At 36.1% G+C, this 20,176-nt stretch overlaps 1 protein-coding gene across 4 annotated transcripts in view; it reads right to left on the bottom strand.

Annotated features, from left to right (window-relative positions):
* Positions 1 to 20,176, bottom strand: part of LOC127938722 (disabled homolog 1-like) — a 152,481-nt gene that overhangs the window by 45,518 nt on the left and 86,787 nt on the right. For all 4 annotated transcript variants that reach the window (XM_052535543.1, XM_052535544.1, XM_052535545.1 and 1 more), the window contains exons 3-4: positions 12,488 to 12,627; positions 5,521 to 5,619 (exon numbers count right to left, since the gene is read on the bottom strand). In XM_052535543.1, coding sequence (XP_052391503.1) covers positions 5,521 to 5,619; positions 12,488 to 12,627 — 239 coding nt within the window. The remainder of the gene's footprint in view (positions 1 to 5,520; positions 5,620 to 12,487; positions 12,628 to 20,176) is intronic.

The following is a 20,176-nucleotide window of genomic DNA, read 5'->3' as shown; positions in this document are numbered from 1 at the left end:
AGTCTGGTGCCCTCAATTGCCCAGCTACCCCGGTCAACGATCTAGCATCTCCGCACAAAATTCTCTGGTGCAGCCCCTGGTACGGTACATCAATGCAATTTTGAAAACATGAAAATTACGTTTTTCCAACTCTAAACCGAGTTCCCAAGTAAATTAGGTTAATAAATAAAAAACTGGCCAAAGCAAAGTTACACCACTGTATCTGATGATTAAAAACTATGATGAAATATACGCCGCATCTTCGTTAACAAGACAAGATGGGACTGTAATGTTATTTTAGGACTACCGGACATTCAAAATACATCCTATAGGCTACGATCTTGTTCTTAAAAATGTGCGTCCCTATCATTGGATTGCAGTGGATGGATAGACACCAAAACGCGAACTAGCGATCTGAAACAACAGCCTTAGCACCTGAAGGGGTAGGGATGAGGTGACCAGACGTCCCGTTTTTCCCGGGAGTCACAATTCATTGTCGATTAGTTTAGAATTAGTGAAGGCGGGATAGGCAGAATCATGCTGATAGAAGTCCTCTCGCTTGCGCACGCTCCACTTCTTCAGTTATCATATACAGCGCGTGATCTGTTCTTAGTGCTAAAATAGAGACACAGAAGTAAAAATGTCTTTCATGTACAATATCTCACGGAAATAAAGTTTATGGATTCAGTGAACGTGAACAGGTGGGTGAAAACTGATCGTGTTTCAGTATTGCATGCCTTCCGTCTTAAAGGGAAAATATTCCTACCTATCCGTGTCATTATAATATTAACCAACAAAAGATGTTAAATATTTTAAGCAAACCTACTGTATCTGAAAATATGGTTTAATTTGTATCTCTTTCGTATTTGTCTTATTCTGCTTCTTTTTCAAAAATAAATTATATATACATTTTTTTTTATTTTTTGGGTGAACTATCCCTTTAAAAGTAGTAAAAATAGAACAACTTATAATAAATATAGTTATATATATACAAAAAATAAAATTGTCATCATTTATTCAAGTTTTTCCAAATTCAATCCTTGATTCAAATTTACATGATTCAAGTAATGGCTAAAAGTAATGACAAAAAGTTGACAAAAATGACAAAAACGACTTTTTCGTTGACTAAAACTATATGAGACTCATATGACTATAAATGTGGCTAAGACTATTAAGCAATTTCGTCTCAAGATAAAGAATAAGACTAAATCAAAAATCCTTGTCAAAATTAACATTGGTGTGTTGCTCCATAGATAAGTGAATGAAAACTTGAATAAAACATTATTTGAGAAAAATGCGAAACAGAAGCATTGTCCACTGGTAGTCTCAGACATTTGGACCCTATTATATGCCTTCTTTAAATGAGATACATCTAGAGTGATAAAAAAATAAAAAAAAATAAACACTGAACTAAATTTGTATTTTTGAAGTCTTTCACACCCCATCACACTTCAATTATCCATGATTTTGTTGTTGTTTTATTTCGAGGTTAGGTTGACTTGTTAAATTGCTCTAATGGCATCCAAACTTTTATTCGCACAATGCTGAAAATTCAGCTTTGCCAGGGAAAAAAAAGAAGACATGAAAGGTAACTTATGTTCTCTGTTAGTGGAATGAAATGAGCTAAAGAAAGAAAGAGAGAAAATGAAAGAGGTAAGGATATGAAATATAGCTTTGTCTGAAGCAGCAGACAGCACATCTAAAGTCTAATGACTTCCAGCACAGCCACTGTGACATGGTCCAGTCATCTTACCTTATAAGCCATCAACATGATCAACAACCCAGTGTGCAGTACTCTCTCTCTCTCTCTCTCTCTCTCTCTCTCTCTCTCTCACACACACACACACCACTCTCTTTTACTCTATAACATCTCTAAACCCTATGAGAACCACTGCAAACTCTATAGGACTCAGTAATAGCGTGGACAGAGCATCAATCCGGCTCATTGCAATGGCTCAGACTCAGGGTTCAAATGAAACACAAGAGTAAGAAGTAAAAATGAGGGATAGCTCACTCAAAAATTTAAATTGTCAGAATCTGTTGATGCGACTGTCATTCGTAATGCTGCATTGAGCAACGGCGATCAGTTTTTAATAGTAGTGTCTGTTCTTTAACTAAACAAAATTATTTTTTATTACTATGATGGTGTGTGGTGGGCAAGTGATGCAAACATGGCACAAATTAACACCATCAACACAGACTATCACAGCGAACCTAGTTACAAACATTATTCAAAATATCCTTTTTGTTCTGCAGAAAAATGAAATGCGTATGTGTTTGGAACGACAAGAGGATGAATAAATGATGACAATTTATTCATTTATTTTTAGTGTTTGTAGAGGGCGGGTTAATGTTGTTCAAGTCCATTAGTAAAATGCTGAAAATCAGCAAAATTACTTGACTATCTAAGAGCACATTTAAGCTACCAAAATGAAATTCAGTTTAGTGGCTGGTAACAAATGTATATACTGTATATTTGTAACATTTCACAATTGAAATGATAATCTGATACACATTGCTGCACTAGTTTCAGAGCTAGACCAACAGCAGTATAATTTAAATATTGTGGTGACAGTGAGTGTAGTGCACATATACACACAGACAGATACACACTCAGAAAAGAGAGCAAAAGGTCATGGTGCTAATAGATCAGCGCATCAATGTCAGATTAAAACCATGTCATGGACAGTAAGTCATCTCCTGAAACCATGACAACAAAGAACACTGTGCTCACATACTGTAGTAACCTCTCATTTATCACCTGCACTCATCAGTACAACACCGAACCCTGAACACAGATTCATCAGCCACACTGGCTATGGATATAGATCTTGAAACCAAAACATATTTTTAGCTTTTATATTTATTTAGATCCATTGTCTTTCGCAAACAGTATGACAACACTGGACCTCTCTGTTGGCCAAACAGTTCATACAATGTTAATGCAGTTGACCGGCGTACAACAATATAAATTCAAGAGTTTGAGGTAAGTTAATCTGTTTGTGTAGAGACTTGTGTAATTCTATCATGTGATCTCAACCTGGCTGCCGCAATATGGAGGCCATCATGAAGGGGTAACCCACCTTACGTAGAATAAAATCACTTTTTCTAAGCTTAATTCTCATATGATTCTACACCTTGATAAATATATATGTTAAATGCACTTCTGATTTCCTTTGATGTAAAGAAAAATGTAAAGTGCTCTTTTTTTTGTCTCTTTCACTAACTGGTACAACAGTGAACTTCATACTGACACCTATTGGTGTGGATGCAGCATGATGCAAAACTCATCCTTGAAGTGCCAAATGTCTCAAGTAGAATAAAACATCATACCATATGAAATGGCGTTTATACCAACTGAAATGAAAAATGTTGAATAAAAATAAATAAATAAATAAATAAATTACATGACAACATCATCAATCACAAATAATTAAAGCTGAATTTAAATGATAAATTATCCTATTCACACCTCTGTGAATTACTGTGAATAAAAACACTTTAAATCAGTGTGGAACTAATGATGCCACTGACAAAAAGTACCCTGTTGATATGCTTCATCTTTTTATTTGTATTTTTTATAATGTCCAAACTGGTTTCAAACCTAAAGTGCTCAGTGGCATATCACAACAAGAAAGAGATTTCAATAACTGCCACAAAGTGAGCTCCTCTTTCAAACTTTCCAGCACTTTGTTGTACGTGATCCTGTGCGATACTTCCTAAATAAGCATTATTCTCTCCGTTTACAACTAGCTCAGGTGTGATTCACTAGCTGTTATTGCCATTTACTCTCCATCAAGATGGCGTGAGGCACTGCAGATGGGTCTTGTAAAGCTACGGTCATTCTATTCTAAGAAGTCTGTTCAATTAGGCTTCTCTGATTTCCCCGGAGAGCGCGCCTCTCTTTAAAACGCATCATTAACACAGGCTTACCTCTCCCAAAGGATGGCCTCACCCCCGCCCGACGCAGAGCAGACTAGAGCCAGCTTACAGCAACCGCACACTAACACACAGAAACCATCTTTTGCCATCGACCCAAACTTTTGAGGCCTAGAAGATGAGGACGTTTTGAAGAGCCATCAGCTCTAGCCTATACACTAACTGTCCACAAACAAAATCGTAAATTCCACTTTGTTATGTCTGTGAAATAATTGGCAATTATTTCTGTGAAAACAGAAATGTGAAGGCCTGCACACATTTCATCTGCTCACAGACAGATGCTGTGGTGCAATAAAGAAATACATTTTTCAACACTGGTTTATTGTAGTATAAATTACTATATTTCAGACTGATGCTGTCACTCTAGTAATCCTACATGCATTTTTTGCCATATATATATATATATATATATATATATATATATATATATATATATATATATATAAAAACATATTTCAGCATTACTCCCAGTTTACTCCCAAACAAACTTTCCTTTAAAACAGATTCAAACTTCAAATTGTACCTCTTACCCTAAACAATAACCAACAAATATATATTTTTTATACATTTGAGTATACCATGTCTTATTATGAATATGCATTTTTAATTACACATTGTGATATGAAAAATCAGTCAGTAAACTGCCTAATAAAAGTTTAACCTGTTAACTGTCACTCACGTTTTTGAAGATAGACTTGAATGTGCTTGATACAAACCTACATTTTTATAATTCATGACTGAAAACATTTTGTAGCATGATTTTGATGTGCCATTTACATGGTAATGCAATGTCTGATTTTAAAATGGGTTTTAAAGGATGAATTTTGAGATTTTATGTTTTCAAGTGATATATAACTTCTGATGATTTCTAAAATGTGATAGAGAAAAAGGCAACGAGGAAGTCTTTTTTTTAAACAAAGTTCAAAACTCCTTTTTGTAATGTAGATTTCTGAGGGTGCACTCTTGTCATAAATTAATCTATTACTTTTCCTACATAATTTTTAACAAAAAATATTGGTAAAATATATATTTGGGAGTCTTAGACCTTTCCAACGATATATAGTTTGTCAAGATTAGATTAGACTTGATTGTAATATAGTAGCCTATAGTCAACGTAGGCGTCCCGTATACGGGACGGGGTGACAATTAACAGGTTAATAAACTAAAGTAATTCACTGAGAATTTTGCGTTCGATAACTTTAAAGTTTTAATAATCATTTTGATGACTCATAAAAATAAAAACAATTTCTTAAGAATCATCTTTGAATTGGACATCTCAGCTCCCCCTGTGTTTGTTGTTGCAATTACCTCTCCCACTGAGGTTTTCACTAATGCTGACTGCTTTATAGCACATTGGCGTTCATCAATTTATTGATAAAAGGAAAATGAAAAAAAAAAGTCAACTAGATATTAGCTACAACATATCTCCAAAGTAATGAAAAAAACAAAATGTCCTTTTTGTAGATAAAACAAACAGAAACCAGGTTAGGCATCTGAAGACTTGTATTTGTAGCTCAGACACTTGCTTCAAAGGATCATGGGTAGTGACAGGACACAATTCCCCCCGCCCACCCCCGACTCTCAAGCACTACCCCGACTCACCCCTGACTTCTCATCGAAGATCTTGATCCCTCCGAAGGACACGGTGAGAAAAACTTTCTGTTTGTGTTCTCCTTTAGACCGCGCAGAGGCTGCGATTCCCTGCAGACGAAAACAGAAACACAAGAAGAGAAGAAATGAAGATAAAACAGAGCAGAACGGAACGACAGCATTCGCTACTTGCAGCAATCCTTGGGGAGAATTAGCTTCGCTATTATGTAAAGAAATGGATTCATTTTCTCTCTGTTGTCAGAGGTTCTGATACAGTATTTGCTGGTTTGGAGAAACTGGGGAAAACCGACACTATACAGGTAGAAGCTGTAATTACACTATTCTGCTGATCTGATTAGACATATCAAACCATCCCCACCTGGAAATGTATTTAATACTTCCTTGGTTCTTTCAAACAACTCTTCCCCAAAGAACCACATACAGATGATAGATTGAAGTGTTTACAGAAAATACTGTACAGGGGAAAACACCAAACATACAAAATGCTGTTCATCCGTTCACAACACCACCATGCATCTCGACAGTTTGGATGAAACTGAGGAAAAAATGGCTGACTTTACTCATTTTACATCAGTAGTTGCCTCTAGGTGTCTCCTATATACCCTCCTCACCTAATGCACCTCCATAATGAACATAATAAAATGATATTTATATATAATATTATATATATAAATTATACCAGATATCAGAGGAAAAAGCCTGAATGTTTCTATGTGCAAGCTTGTGTGTTGTGCACATTAGTGTAGGGCAGAGATGAATTACCTGTACAATAAACTATTTAAAATGTGAATTCACCCAATTAATATTGAGCACCCAGTTGCTACAAACAAACATGCTTGAGCTATAACCTCCCACACTCGTCCATCGCTGTCAACCTTCACCTTCTTTCTGATTTGAGTGATCTATGTATCTGTCAAGCTATCTAATGATGTTTAAAGTGTGAATTCTTGATAAAATGTAGTTATATTATGAACTGTTGGCATTAAATGTTCTTGTGATGGAGCGGTAATGCAACGCTCTCAGTGCGAGTGAAAACCACGACGCTCCAACTTTCAAAAAAAAAATTCTCCTCGCTCCAGACAAAAAAAATAAAAAAACACTGAAAGACAGTGCATATAGCAAGGGACATAATCATTAACTAATTAACAGGCTTTTAAAGTAGCATTTTTATAGTTTTGCCAATAAAATTTTGATAATTTCTTACAATGTACCAGAGGGAGCATTTTGAAAGGCTTATAATGATCCAGGACAAGGCACTTGCAAATGTAATATTTATAATCAACAGCAATTGAATAAAATACAAAGAAGTACCATTATTAAACTTCAGATCAATTAAAATATTCACACATTTTTTTTTTATTAGTACATTTTGCATAAACCAAATAGCAACAAATTGTATTTTGTAGTCCACAGAAATGCTTAATCTGTATTGTTCACCCACACACAGTTCACACTGGACACAATTAATTTTCAACAAGAGGTGTAGAAGGAACAGAAAGCGCCATCCTTCGCTAAAACTCCTGCAAATGAGCGATAGAGAAGCTGAGAGCAGTATGAAGAAAAAAGTGCTACCCCAGATGGTTGTGCACTGCCTATGCCAGAATCCAAACCATTTGTTTTGTACGTTTTCATAAACCACTTGTCAAGTCAGATTTGCTAAATATAAAGTTGCAATAAACCAAAAGCCGAATCTTGCTCTAAAATCAATCTTGCTTTGTATATCCAAAACATTCAAAGGTGTCTCCAAACAGCTGGAGCCCTCAAGTCTTCCAGGACCATATTCTTGCCAGTCAGATGATGCTGTTTCTTGATCTTCCTTCCAAGTGTGCAGGGAGCAGAATCCTTCAGTCAGATAATGTATGTTTGCACACCATTATGCCTATCCATATGTGCTGGCGAGATGATGAATGAGCCGTTGCTGGGAGATCATGGCAAAAGAGGCACAAGCACTGACATTTCAAACACAGACAGTTTGTGTATCAGTGTTTCTGTGGTGACGAAAAGATGCAGATGTAAGAATATAAGATGTAAATGTGCAATCCAGAGTGCCTGGGCAGAGCTTTATCTGTAGGAGAAGCTGGACAGATGCTTAACGAAGTATTTAGAGCACTACGTGGGATGATTATTAAAGGGAGGATGGGGATTATATGAAAAGGCTCAAGTCAAACTGTTGTTTAAACTCTTCTTCCCCACAGTGTGATGAACAGAGAGACATAAAAAGTGAGCGAGAGGAATAAGAGATTAAAAATGACGCTATGGGACTCATTTGTTTGCTAAGGAGTGGAGGACTGTGGGAATATGAGTATAGATTATGTGTCTGGATGAGTGAGAGGTAAACAGCTTGGATCAATAACAGTCTGGACATTCCAATCAGACCAACATGCAAATCAGACGGCGAAATCACCCACTCTCTCAAACACACTAAGAAACCAATCTAAACTTTGGTGAAAAGGATAAAATTTATGGCGAACATACAATAAGACACTGAGTATTGGAGGCATCAAGACAATGTGTATCAATGTCTACTTATGTGTATCAGGGGCATACATGCATGCACAGATAAAGCATCCCACATACACAAGGTAGTGTGAGCCCTGGTGTTCATATGGCTCATTACCCAGTCTGATGGATGTTGCTTATTAATTCAACAGACTGAAATGACAACTTTTATGTAGCTAGTTAAATGAGGATTGCTAAAAAACATTTATCATACTGTTTTCAAATAAAGGTAATTATAAATACTACTGGTATTTAAACCATAAAACTACACTTAAAAGAAAACTTTGCAAAAACTAGTCATGGAATCCTGGAATGGAATCCAATGCCCGAACAAAGGTATCAGAGGGTGCTAAACACCCTCAAATTAAACCAAAAGCAATTGGCTAGGTGCACAAGATGATGTTGGCGAGCTTTGCCGACACGACTGTGCGCATGCTTAGGAGATTGCTTCATTCTTTCTACTGTCGATTACATGGTTCAGCATCAGTGGTTGGACAAAATTCACTGTACAAAACTGTATACTGTATTTTTGGAAAGTTGATTTTGTTCTGACTGCTATTTATAAGATCATAAGGTTTGCAAGATTTCTGCATTATGAACTCAATATATGTTTTTTTTTTTTTTTGGGGGGGGGGGGGTAATCTATTTATAACTGTATCTGCACAAATTAACATTAATTATAGTAGTTATGTTTTTATTAAAATATCGGTGTTTGTATTTCCATGTATTTGTATTAATATTTATCTATTTTGTGAAAATGAGCATTTGTTGCATTCAGTGTTGTGGGTAACGCGTTACAAAGTAGAGTACTCTAATTACTTTTTTCCTGAAATGTGTAACTTAACGCGTTAGTTTCGTGCGTAAGTAATCAGTAACTTCGTTATTTTTAAAAAAAAAAGTAATCCGTTATTTTAAGGAAAGGAAAATCCCGACTGCAGCCTGCTTTTTGTCAGACAGTATGCCTAGGTCTACTGTGCCACCTGCGGATGTATCAGCGGAGCCGAAGCTCTGTGATCGTAAAGTCAATGGCTGTGATGCGTCTGTGCCCTGCGCCTGACCCTGTGTGTGTGTGGGTTTTTTTTTCGAACTCCCGGCAAGATGGCAGATAGGACAGCGTTTGGTTTATGGAAGTACGCACATTATTTTCAATTTGTCAACGAAAAAGAAAAGAACTGAACGGTAAAATGCACACTCTGCTTTGGTGAAAAGCTTCTGTCGACCGCCAAAAATTCTACCTCAAATTTAACGCTACGTTTTAATCACTACTTTGAAGAGTAAATGTAAGAGGACTGTGTTACAGCGAATTTAGGCTTGTGACTGTGAGTGACACTTTAATAATAATTAGTTCGGCTATTAAGCGATTTGTCATTTGCCTGTGTGGCAGTGAAGGATTTAATTCGGTTTGTTATCATTTTTGTTTGACAGGCAGCTGTTAATTTCTGTTAGATCGTTGGCTGGCTGATTGTTCATCATTTCTAAATGGATTTAAATCTGCAAGCCTGTTTAAGGTTGTGTTTACAAGTAAGCATAATTGTACTTTGATAAATGCATTATGTAAAGTTAAAGAAAAATCAGTTTTCTTGTGGTGCTCATAATATACAGTAGCCTAGGATACCCGGGCTGGGTAGGTGCAAATTTTGATTAATAATATGTTCTGTGATAATAAATAAATAAAACGCCATGTGGAATAGCCTATTGCTGACTGTCTTTCCTGTTATTGTTATCCTGCAGTGTTAATTTAGTCGGATGACTGACGTTATTCATTGTCGGGAGTCACGACTTCTAGGTGCATTTAAAGGGGCCGGGGGCTGTGTCTGTCATGTGTGAGCCGCTGCAGACGGCTTTTAATTTTTGGTAACGCATGAGTACTCTAACGCGTTACTTTTATGAATAGGTAACGCTGTATCATAACTGATTACTTTTAATTGATGGTAACGTTGTAACCTAACTAACTACTTTCCAAAGTAACTATACCCAACACTGGTTGCATTAATCATTATCTTTCTGGTGTCTATAAGCAGCGTATACGGTATATTTTTAAAAAAATTTTGTATTAATTAACAAATAAAACAAATCTTTAAATTAGCTCTTTTTACAGCATGTGTTTTCATCTAAAAATATGTTTGATTCTGAGATCGCTATGTGTAAATGTAAAATATGTTGATGAAATAAACTGATGCATGTGCAGAATTTAGAAATGGATATTTATGAAGATCAACTGATGTCTCACAAGACAAAGGTATTTCAGTTAATAAAAAGTCAATGCAATACAAACATTTTGGATAAATAAGTAATTTGTACATTTACATGATTGGTAAGGGGAAAAGACATTGTGTAGCTATATGTACACACCATGAGTTCAAGTCTTTCATTTTGTGAACAGTACAGATTAGAGTATTTCATTCATTCAACTCTGCCTGACACAAACATACATACATTTAAAATGCCACTGGCTCAATTAACATTCATAGTATAGTAATAATAATAACAATGTAGACCTTAGTTGCGTTTTAAGTGATATTAAAAAATACTGTACACATCTCCTTTATAGTCCCTGTCCCAAATCTCACCCTAAACCCTTGCGGTCTTCCTCTGAGTCCACACTTTCATGACATTATGTCACTTTGACTGTAGGGTAGACATTTGTTTAGCAAAACTAGAAGTGCCCATGACCAAACTCGCTAGACCGGAAATACATGATGGCAGAGATATGTAACTAGCCCATTGAAGATCTGGCAAAAATATACAGTGTGTATTTGCATTTGCACTCCTGACAGCATAAAAAGTTACTATTTACATTGTGCTCTTGAAGAGTTGAGCAATGTAGCCAATCACCGATATCACATATTCTTTTAAATAACAATTAAATTTAAAGCCATACAAAATATTAAATACCTGAAATGGTATAAGAAAAGTTTCAATCATAATTTCAAGAGGTCTTAAAACTTTTAATGGCACTTTCATTTAGCATTTATGAGCGCAGCACCTAATTTTTCTTACCGGGGAAACCACTTTATTTCTGCCATTCCAAAAGTGCCCCCTGCAGGCAGAGAATTAATTTTCATTCTCAAGAAGCCTGTCTGCTGTTTTTGTTCAGACCAATGTAAAAATCCACCCATGATTTTAAGCAGCATACACATAGAGCTTTAAATGTGAACCTGTGGATCAACAAGAAGGTAATGCTGTCTACAATGATAAACAATTAAGACTAGTGGTGGGCGGTATGACCAAAAATTTATATCAAGTATTTTTCTAAATTACACCGGTTTCACGGTATATGACGGTATTTATTTTTGACCGGGTGTAAAACACATTTTGTACTGATTGACTGTCCTATTTTAGTGTCGTGATAAGATAATATTGTAGAACAACTCTAGGTTGTCTACAAACCGGAAGGTTGGTGCATGGTTCAATCCCCGGCTCCACCTGACCAAGTGTCGAGGTGTCCTTGAGCAAGACACCTAACCCCAGCTGCTCCCGACGAGCTGGATGGCGCCTTGAATGGCTGACACCGCAGTCGGTGTGTGAATGTGTGAGTGAATGGGTGAATGTGAGGCAACTTGTAAAGTGCTTTGGATGGCCATGGGGTCTGCTGAAAGTGCTATATAAATGCAGTCCATTTACCATTTTACCATTTTCACTATAATTAAAAATCTTTTTTGAAAATTAAACTTCTTTCTTACAAACTTATGTGATTTGATAAAATACATAATGAAATATAATTGGGTAATGGAGAAATTACAATAAGCTTCAAGCTACACATGGCAATTAATGAGATTAATACAACACTTCTACTTAAATATCATTATTAATCACTATTGAGTGTTTGTAATAACTTCTGACTGCAATCCAATGTAGATTTTGGTCAAATGATGAGGCAGAAATATGTTGTTAGTAACGTTCTAGAAGGTGTAATATAACTAGTAGTAATGTAGAAGTATTGTAACTAGTAGTGTAACTAATTTCTAATCACTAATTGCCAGAAACTAATATGTAAAATAAAACAGACTAGTAATGAGTAATATATTACATTCTTTGATTAATTAGCGGAACACTACTCATTTGTAAGTCGCGTTGGATAAAATCATCTGCTAAATTATTAAATGTAAATGTAAATGTAAATAGACAATATCTTTATTAACAAACTGCAATTTAAATACAAAAACCGTATTATTCATACAATTATAGTGCTTTTGGGTGTCCGCCATGACATTTGCTGTGAGAAATACACCAAGTGGAGGGATACAAACAGTGAAATGTTTGGCGTTCTGATATCACTAGAATATTGCACTCCTCTCAGTCAATCAGATTCGAGGGCCAGAAATATTTGTAATTATATGCAATTATATATGCAATTATATATATATAATACACAGTACATACATCTTATTGTAACATACAGGTATAGTATAGTAAGGAACTACTATACCACTAACCACTTTGACACTATACCACACACCTTGAGTTTCATCATTGAGTCCTGACAGAGTTTGTCTCCTCTTGCAGCAGTGACCTCATCTATCCCAATGAGCTTGGCCTTGTAGCGAACTCCATCCCCCTTAAAACGCTTTATCAGAGCTGCTTCACTGCGGTCCTGCCCTGGAGAAAGAAAAAAAAAATAGAGAAGATAAATGAAGCATACAATCATTTGATGAATTTTGCATATCTGCAGCACATCTCCTCCTCCCTCCATCTACTATCATCTCAAAATGCCATTACTTTTCCCACAATCAGCACAATCTGGACGTTGCAGCTGACAAAAATACCAAGCGATATTCTAATATCCCACATCCTCATATTTCTAACACTGTGTTCTGTTTGAGGAGTTAGCTCTTTAATCTCAGTCTAGTTGTCAAGGTCCAGCTGGAGTTTTGTCTGCATGGGCCCGTGGGTTTATTCAAAGCCAGGGGGTTTAAAATTAACCCAGAATTTTGAAAACTCTCCCTAACCCCCAGATGCCCTGTGTTTGGCACAATATTCACAGCTAAGAAAGAAGGTCAAGACTGCTGCATATGTGTGGCTATAATTACAAGTATGCCAGGCTCGAGGCATGATGGGGAAAGGTTGGTTTCTAAGTAACAATGCTGTATCCTGGTCTGGTGTGAGGTGATAGGAGGGATGAAAGCTGTTTTTTTTTTTTTTTTTGAGCTCTCACATCAAAGTGGACATCTATCAGCCAGTCATGGCTTAGAAAGATCAAGTGGTTCCTCCCACACCTTCATCACAAAGCCTATAACTGGATAACTGGACTGGCCAATCGATGAGCCTCCAAGGATTTAGACCAATTAACTAGCTCACGCTCAGTGAGGAACAGACAAACAGACCCAATTTGGTCTGAGCCTGCAGTGGACGAAGGCAAATAGACACTTACCAGGACACACATAAACTTAATTTATAGCATGTACAAGAGGAAGGGTAAAAGGGGAATATGTGCTGGCAGACCTTACTGACAGCAACACCATAATTTGGTCAACCCACTGATCTCCATATCCACCCCCTTTTTATATCTGTCTCCCTTTACTAGATTGACATTTCTATTTCTTGCATTTAAGGTCACTCTTAGCTCTTGTTTTTGTTGTGGTTTCAGTAGTATCTTATGTTGATCTTGTTTCTACATACCCCTCTATGTTCTCCATTGTTGCATATCAATGGTTGCGCTGTCCTCTGAGAAGAAGGGACCAATAATTTAACTATCACGCAAGCAGGGGACATACCAGTGTTGGGGAAGCTACTTTGAAACTGATTTCAAAGCTAGATATAATTTAAAGGATCTCAATTTGGATGGCAGCATTCAACAACATTTAACAAATCAATGTACACTAAATTAGCACTACTGGATGTGGTTTTCAGCATCCAGCGTTACAATGGTGCCGTGACCAGAATGGGAGTCAGGATTAGTAGGGGTGAGGTAATGGAGGCCAAATGAGACCTTTGCAGGCAAACCTTACTCTTGGGAGCTCAAGAGGCACACTAGAAAATGATGCTGTGGACTTTATCATCCTTGTTAGTGCATCCACCTCCAATGCCAGTTGACACTGGTTTAAATTCCGCTTGGAGGGGTAAGAGTTGGTCCAATTACGCTGGTGCTGTGACCGATATGAGAATGCGTTTTAAGAAGGTGAGTGTAATTGAGGCCAGACAAGTCCTGTCCAAGTAAACCTCACACTTGGGGCCTAAAGAGAAGCACTAGATCCTGATGCAGTAGTTTTTAACTTCTATGTTAGTGCACCCCTTGGAGTGGCGAGATTAGGACAAGTTCCATTGGTGCCATGACCCAGAAGGGGGAAAGGTTTAGGTGGATGAGTGTCATGGAGGCCAGATAAGACCTGTGCAGGTAAACCTTACTCTCACACTAGAAACTTACGCTGGGTACAGAGACAGATCCCCTGCGAAGACCTCATCACCTCGATGACCATCGGCATAAGACCACTGGAACCAGACAAGACCCTCTTCACCTGTGTTGCAGCCTGGAATTAAACCAAGCCATGCTGGTTTTGTCAGGCCAGAGGAGAACTGGCCCCCTGACTGAGCCTAGTTTCTACGAAGGTTTTACACCATTTCTGTCACAGATGGAATTTGGGTTCCTAGCCACTGTCACCTTTGGCTTGTTCAGTTGAGGACTCTTGACTGATTGCACAGAAATTATTGAAAGAGAGCTTATCTGGATCATCAGTGAACTGAATATAGCTGGGAAAATGACTTTGTCATTGTCTTCTTACATTATTAACCAACTATTTTCCTGTTTGACACTGTAAAGCTGCTTTGACACGACCATTATTGTATAAAGCTCTATACAAATAAAGGTATAAAGGTCTCTTCCACAAGGCTTATAGCAAATTAGAAATTTGTGATTCTACATGACAATTCTGGCCAAAACCTGAGGTAATTTACTCAAGCAAAGCATGTTCAGAGACACTCAACACTTTGTGTGTATAGCAAACCATATATGCACCAACAGTATAAAATGCCCTGCATCCCTCCAATGAAATACAATGACAATCTGTGGTATATTATGGGCTATCCTGCTAGCCACCAAGCAACTGCACAATCATTAATCTATAGGATTGCTGAGGAAAATTGCTCTTGGCTTCTATTGCAACATTTATCAATAACACTGACACATTGTGACATGCTAAAGTAAGAGTTGAGACATAATGAATAGCAGTGTACTTTCTTCACATGCATAACAGCTGATGAAGAAGAGCGTGTGATCCATGAAAGATGATGTATTTACAACTCCTCTAAGGTCACCGCACACATGATGGAAGGAATCCAATGAATGGCCTCCAAAGTTGTTCTGAACCCCACTGACTTTCATTATATGGAAAAAAAACTGATGAAACATTCTTCAAAAGTATTGTATTTTGTGTTCTACAAAATAAAGAATGCTATATGGCTTTGGAGCAACATGAAGATGAGAAAATTAAGGCAGAATTTTCATTTTTAGGTGAACTTGTACTTTAACCCATGCTCTGACAGTTTGTGGAGAGCTCTGGGAAGCTGATAACTTTCAGCTGTCCCTCAGCAGCAGTAATGGGCAGGATAAACACTAGTTCAAACTGCTGCACCTGCAATACCCCTTATTATCACTGCCTGCCTCAGGGACTGAACTTTGGCGGTAAATACCTGACCGTATGAGTGTGTGGGTGGGTATATCTGTGTCAAAAAGCTGCCAACTATACTGTCCGAGTAGAGATGTCTTGAAACGAGATCCAGCTTTCTAACCTGCATGATTCTAAAGTCCTCATTCAGACTGAGGACAGCTTGGGGGTTCCTGGTAAGCAGTCTGGATATCACCCACTCCCATGGCTCTTCAAAATGAGGGAACTCTGGCAGCCAGCTATAGTGAGCTGTTGACATTAGGTCTAATTCAATGCACTGCACCTGCATTATCCCCACAGCTAGGAATCCCAGAAACAACCATTTTAAAGAGAAACATTTCTTGAAGTACATCAAACTAGGAAAGAAACATCTAAGATTATAAATACAAGTTTGAAATGTGAATATAGATGGGAACTAGTATAACTGCAAATTGATACTAGAACATTAATAACACTGATATTAATTGATTAAATGAATATGTGGGACTTATTTCACTTGGAATTACATATAACCAACAAACTGTCAATGTTATTTACAACAAATTATTAAATTATATATGTCACAGATAATTATTATATATGAGCTTGTTAAAAACAATTATGATGAAGATTAGTATTTATTTTATTAAATTGTCTATACACCGACAAAGCGTGACAATTTTCTCAGCACAAAACTGTAAAAGATCTAGGGAATGAAGCAGTGATCCATCGAGAATGAACTAATGAAGTAGCAAATGAATCGCAAGAACAATTATGTGAATTAGTAATCAAAAAGAATAAAATATAATGTGGTATAGACCAAAACAGAGGAAACCTAATATACAGTATAATCAGTGAAATGTATATTATGTACAGTGCCAGCAAAAAGTGGAGGAGGATCATTTCTGTTGAACTCACACTATCTATTAAAAGAACTAAACTAATCTAATAAACAAGCTAATAAATAATGAATAAGCATGTGTCTTCTGTATTGCTATAACCTTGAACTACTGCAAAACAAATATTACCAAACAAATCTGAAATTATACAAAGAAAAAAATGGTTTATTCTTAGAAAGAGATAGAAAGAACATGCTTACCTATCACACTTTCTCTCACAAACAAACAGACTCACTTTATTACTGCTGGGCTGGCATCTCCCTGTGACATTGTGTCAATGCCAGAAACCACACATTGCCTAATGACTCCCTACAAGACTTTTCATTTTCTTACAACAGAGCTCCAGTCTTTATTGAATTAAAGCTTCTGTTGCTGACTTTAAAGCCCATCTCTCTCTCTCTCTCTCTGAATCTTCCCATTATTTTGTCCTTGCTCTCTGGTTTTCTAGCCTTTTATCTGTTTTCTTTCTCTGTTTCTTATCTTCTGCATCAAACAGAGATCAATATAAATTCATACAAAGCCCTGGTTCTTCAGTACTAAGTCGATACTAAAATAAAATAAAAAATAAATAAATTAAATATGCCAAATTAACCAAACTATTATTTTTAAATATGTTGATAAGAATAAGTGAGTAAATTGATAAAGAAAAAAAATGCTTTAACAGCTTTAATAATTGCACCTTGGCAAAGGACTAGACGAATAAAAAATGTACAAACTGATTTCAAAAAAAGTTGGGACACTGTACAAATTGTAAGTAAAAAAATAAAAGGAATAATTTACAAATCTCATAAACTTATATTTTATTCACAATGAAATGTAGATAACATATCAAATGTTGAAAGTGAGACATTTTGAAATGTCATGCCAAATATTGGTTTATTTTGGGTTTCATGAGAGCTACACATTCCAAAAAAGTTTGGACAGGTAGCAATAAGAGGCCGTTCAATTTTAAATGTTCATATAAGGAACAGCTGGAGGACCAATTTGCAACTTATTAGGTCTATTGGAAATATTGGGTATAAAAAGAGCCTCTCAGAGTGGCAATGTGTCTCAGAAGTCAAGATGGGCAGAGGATCACCAATTGCCACAATGCTGCGCTGAAAAATAGTGGGGCTATAACTCTACAGGTCAAAACTCTACAGGTCAAAAAAGAAGCCATATCTAAACATGATCCAGAAGCGCAGGTGTTTTCTCTGGGCCAAGGCTCATTTAAGATGGACTGCGGCAAACTGGAAAACAGAAGCTTGTATTAGACAAGAATTCCTATTCCTTAACTTGAGCAACTTGTCTCCTCAGTCCCAAGACGTTTGCAGACTGTTATAAAAAGAAGAGGGGATGCCACACAGTGGTAAACATGGCCTTGTCCCATCTTTTTTAGATGTGTTGATGCCATGAAATTTAAAATGAATTTTCCCCTTGAAATTATAAATTTTCTTTAGTTTAAACATTTGATGTCATCTATGTTGTATTCTGAATAAAATATTGAAATGTGAAACTTCCACATCATTACATTCTGTTTTTATTGACTATTTGTACAATGTCCAAACTTTTTTGAAATCGGGTTTGTATTAAATTAATATATTCATGAACATTAATGAAGGAACAAAATTTTTGAACAAGCCTATTTTCTCGATTTAAATTGAAAGCTACATTTTATTGTTTTTATTTCTATATTTTAAATACGTTTTTTTTTTCTATTATTTAGTTATGTATTAATTAATGAATTCATTTATTTTTAATGAACTATAATTAAACTGCTAGCTTTTGTCAAATCAGATTGCGCTAAATGCTATGGCGCTAATAGGATTCAGTCTGTTTGGTGTTGTAAACCTCTTTTTGTGTGATTTATTTATTTATCCTTCAAGAAGAAAATGGAAATTAATTAATGTTCCTTCTGAGACCAGAAGAATTATTTGTGTTGTCGTTTGAAGTTGCTTAAAAATGTTAAGTTCGTTATACTTCAAAGAATTGCACAGTTTCAAGCCTCGGTCGAATTTAAATCTGATAGATCTTAAATCCCCTCAAGTGAGATGTAGTCAGGAGACAACACGAGCAGCCGTGTGCGAATACACACGTGCACTTAGCACGTGTCTCAAAATGTTGTTCATGTAGGCCACTGCTGACAACAGCATTAATCAGACACTTTAAGTTTACAGGGTTCATTTACTGTTCTCTCAACACACATGACATGAAACTGACTTCACTGAACATAAAACTGACTGCAGCTTCATCTATCGATCCACTCTGAAAACCTTGTTCATTCACTATCTTTTTAAGAGTGAGAAGAAAAGCAGAAAAAAATAAGCTTCTGCTAATCTTATTAGACTGATGGGTGAGAAAACATCAAAGTGTGTGAAATATCCATTGGGGAGCATGTGAGTGCATCTATTCAGCCTTCTGTAGAATGGACAAAATGGTCCAGTTCTCCACGAGGCACACTGTATTCAGACAAGCACCAAGTTTAGATGAGAAGTGTGCAAGTATGTGCTTGTTTGTGCTATACATTTAACGGCCTTATTTCTGAAAATGTCTCCAAAATATTAACTATTCTACTAGTTGTTGTCAAGTTGTTAAAAGACTAAAATAAAGAGATAAAGAAATGTTACATCATTTCCTAATTAAAAGTTATATACAAATAAACAATCCATGTACTGTAAAGGTACCATGCTGCAATTCTATCTCTTCATTTACCTTGATACTTACAAGCTACTCAAAGGAACTTACCATGAGAATAACATGGTATTATAATGAAACCATGAACATAGCCTTAGGATGAAACTGTAAAAAATTGGGGTCTCAATTTTGCTCTGTTCATTAATGCTTTTACTCCACATCTGTGCATGTTTTGGTGAACTTATTGTATTTGTTAAATTTAAATAAATAAAAAAAGACATATTTTATTTATAGGTTTTTATAAAACAACAACAACAACAACAACAACAACAACAAAAAAAACAGCTCTTTATGGAAGAATTTATTTTATAAAAGGCCCACATTTCTAACCTTTAGCTTTGAACGGTAACTGATACAGAAAAAAAAAAAAATTATATATATATATATATATATATATATATATATATATATATATATATATATATATATATATATATATATATATATACACGCACATAATGTCAAAAGGAAGTAAGCTTGACGCACAATCTATATTACAATTGAGCCACATTCTCCAAATATTCCTTGACATGCCAAAGATTTAATTTAGCAGGAAACACAAAGTAGTCTTTATATTGGGTTGTTTTGTTTATTATGTTAATGTTAACGCAACATAATTTTTATGTTAATGTAAATACAATTGATTTCAATTTTGCCAGGTGCACAAGTTTGTGTGTGTGTTTGTGATTATTTGGCAGTCTATGGGTCATTTGTCATTTCATACAGTACCATATGTTTCTCTGCAGTGTCCCAGAGTCCTGTGAAGAGACTTCACACAAATCAATTCAGGACAGATAGGAGAGATAGAGAGGTCCCATGAAACCCAGACTGGCAGATCATAACCACTGAAAACTGTCATCAGTTGTGGATGATATACGTTTCATCACACATCTCTAGCAGACAAGTAACAGCAAATATAAGTCCTTGATCTGAGCTCAATTCTCAATACACACATTAGAAGCACAGAGATACTGTAGAAGTTCACTGCACACACGA

This window comes from Carassius gibelio, chromosome A20, assembly GCF_023724105.1.
Source record: "Carassius gibelio isolate Cgi1373 ecotype wild population from Czech Republic chromosome A20, carGib1.2-hapl.c, whole genome shotgun sequence".
NCBI lineage: Eukaryota > Metazoa > Chordata > Actinopteri > Cypriniformes > Cyprinidae > Carassius > Carassius gibelio.
The sequence above is the reverse complement of the archived record's forward strand: the minus strand, read 5'-3'. Positions and strand labels throughout refer to the sequence as shown.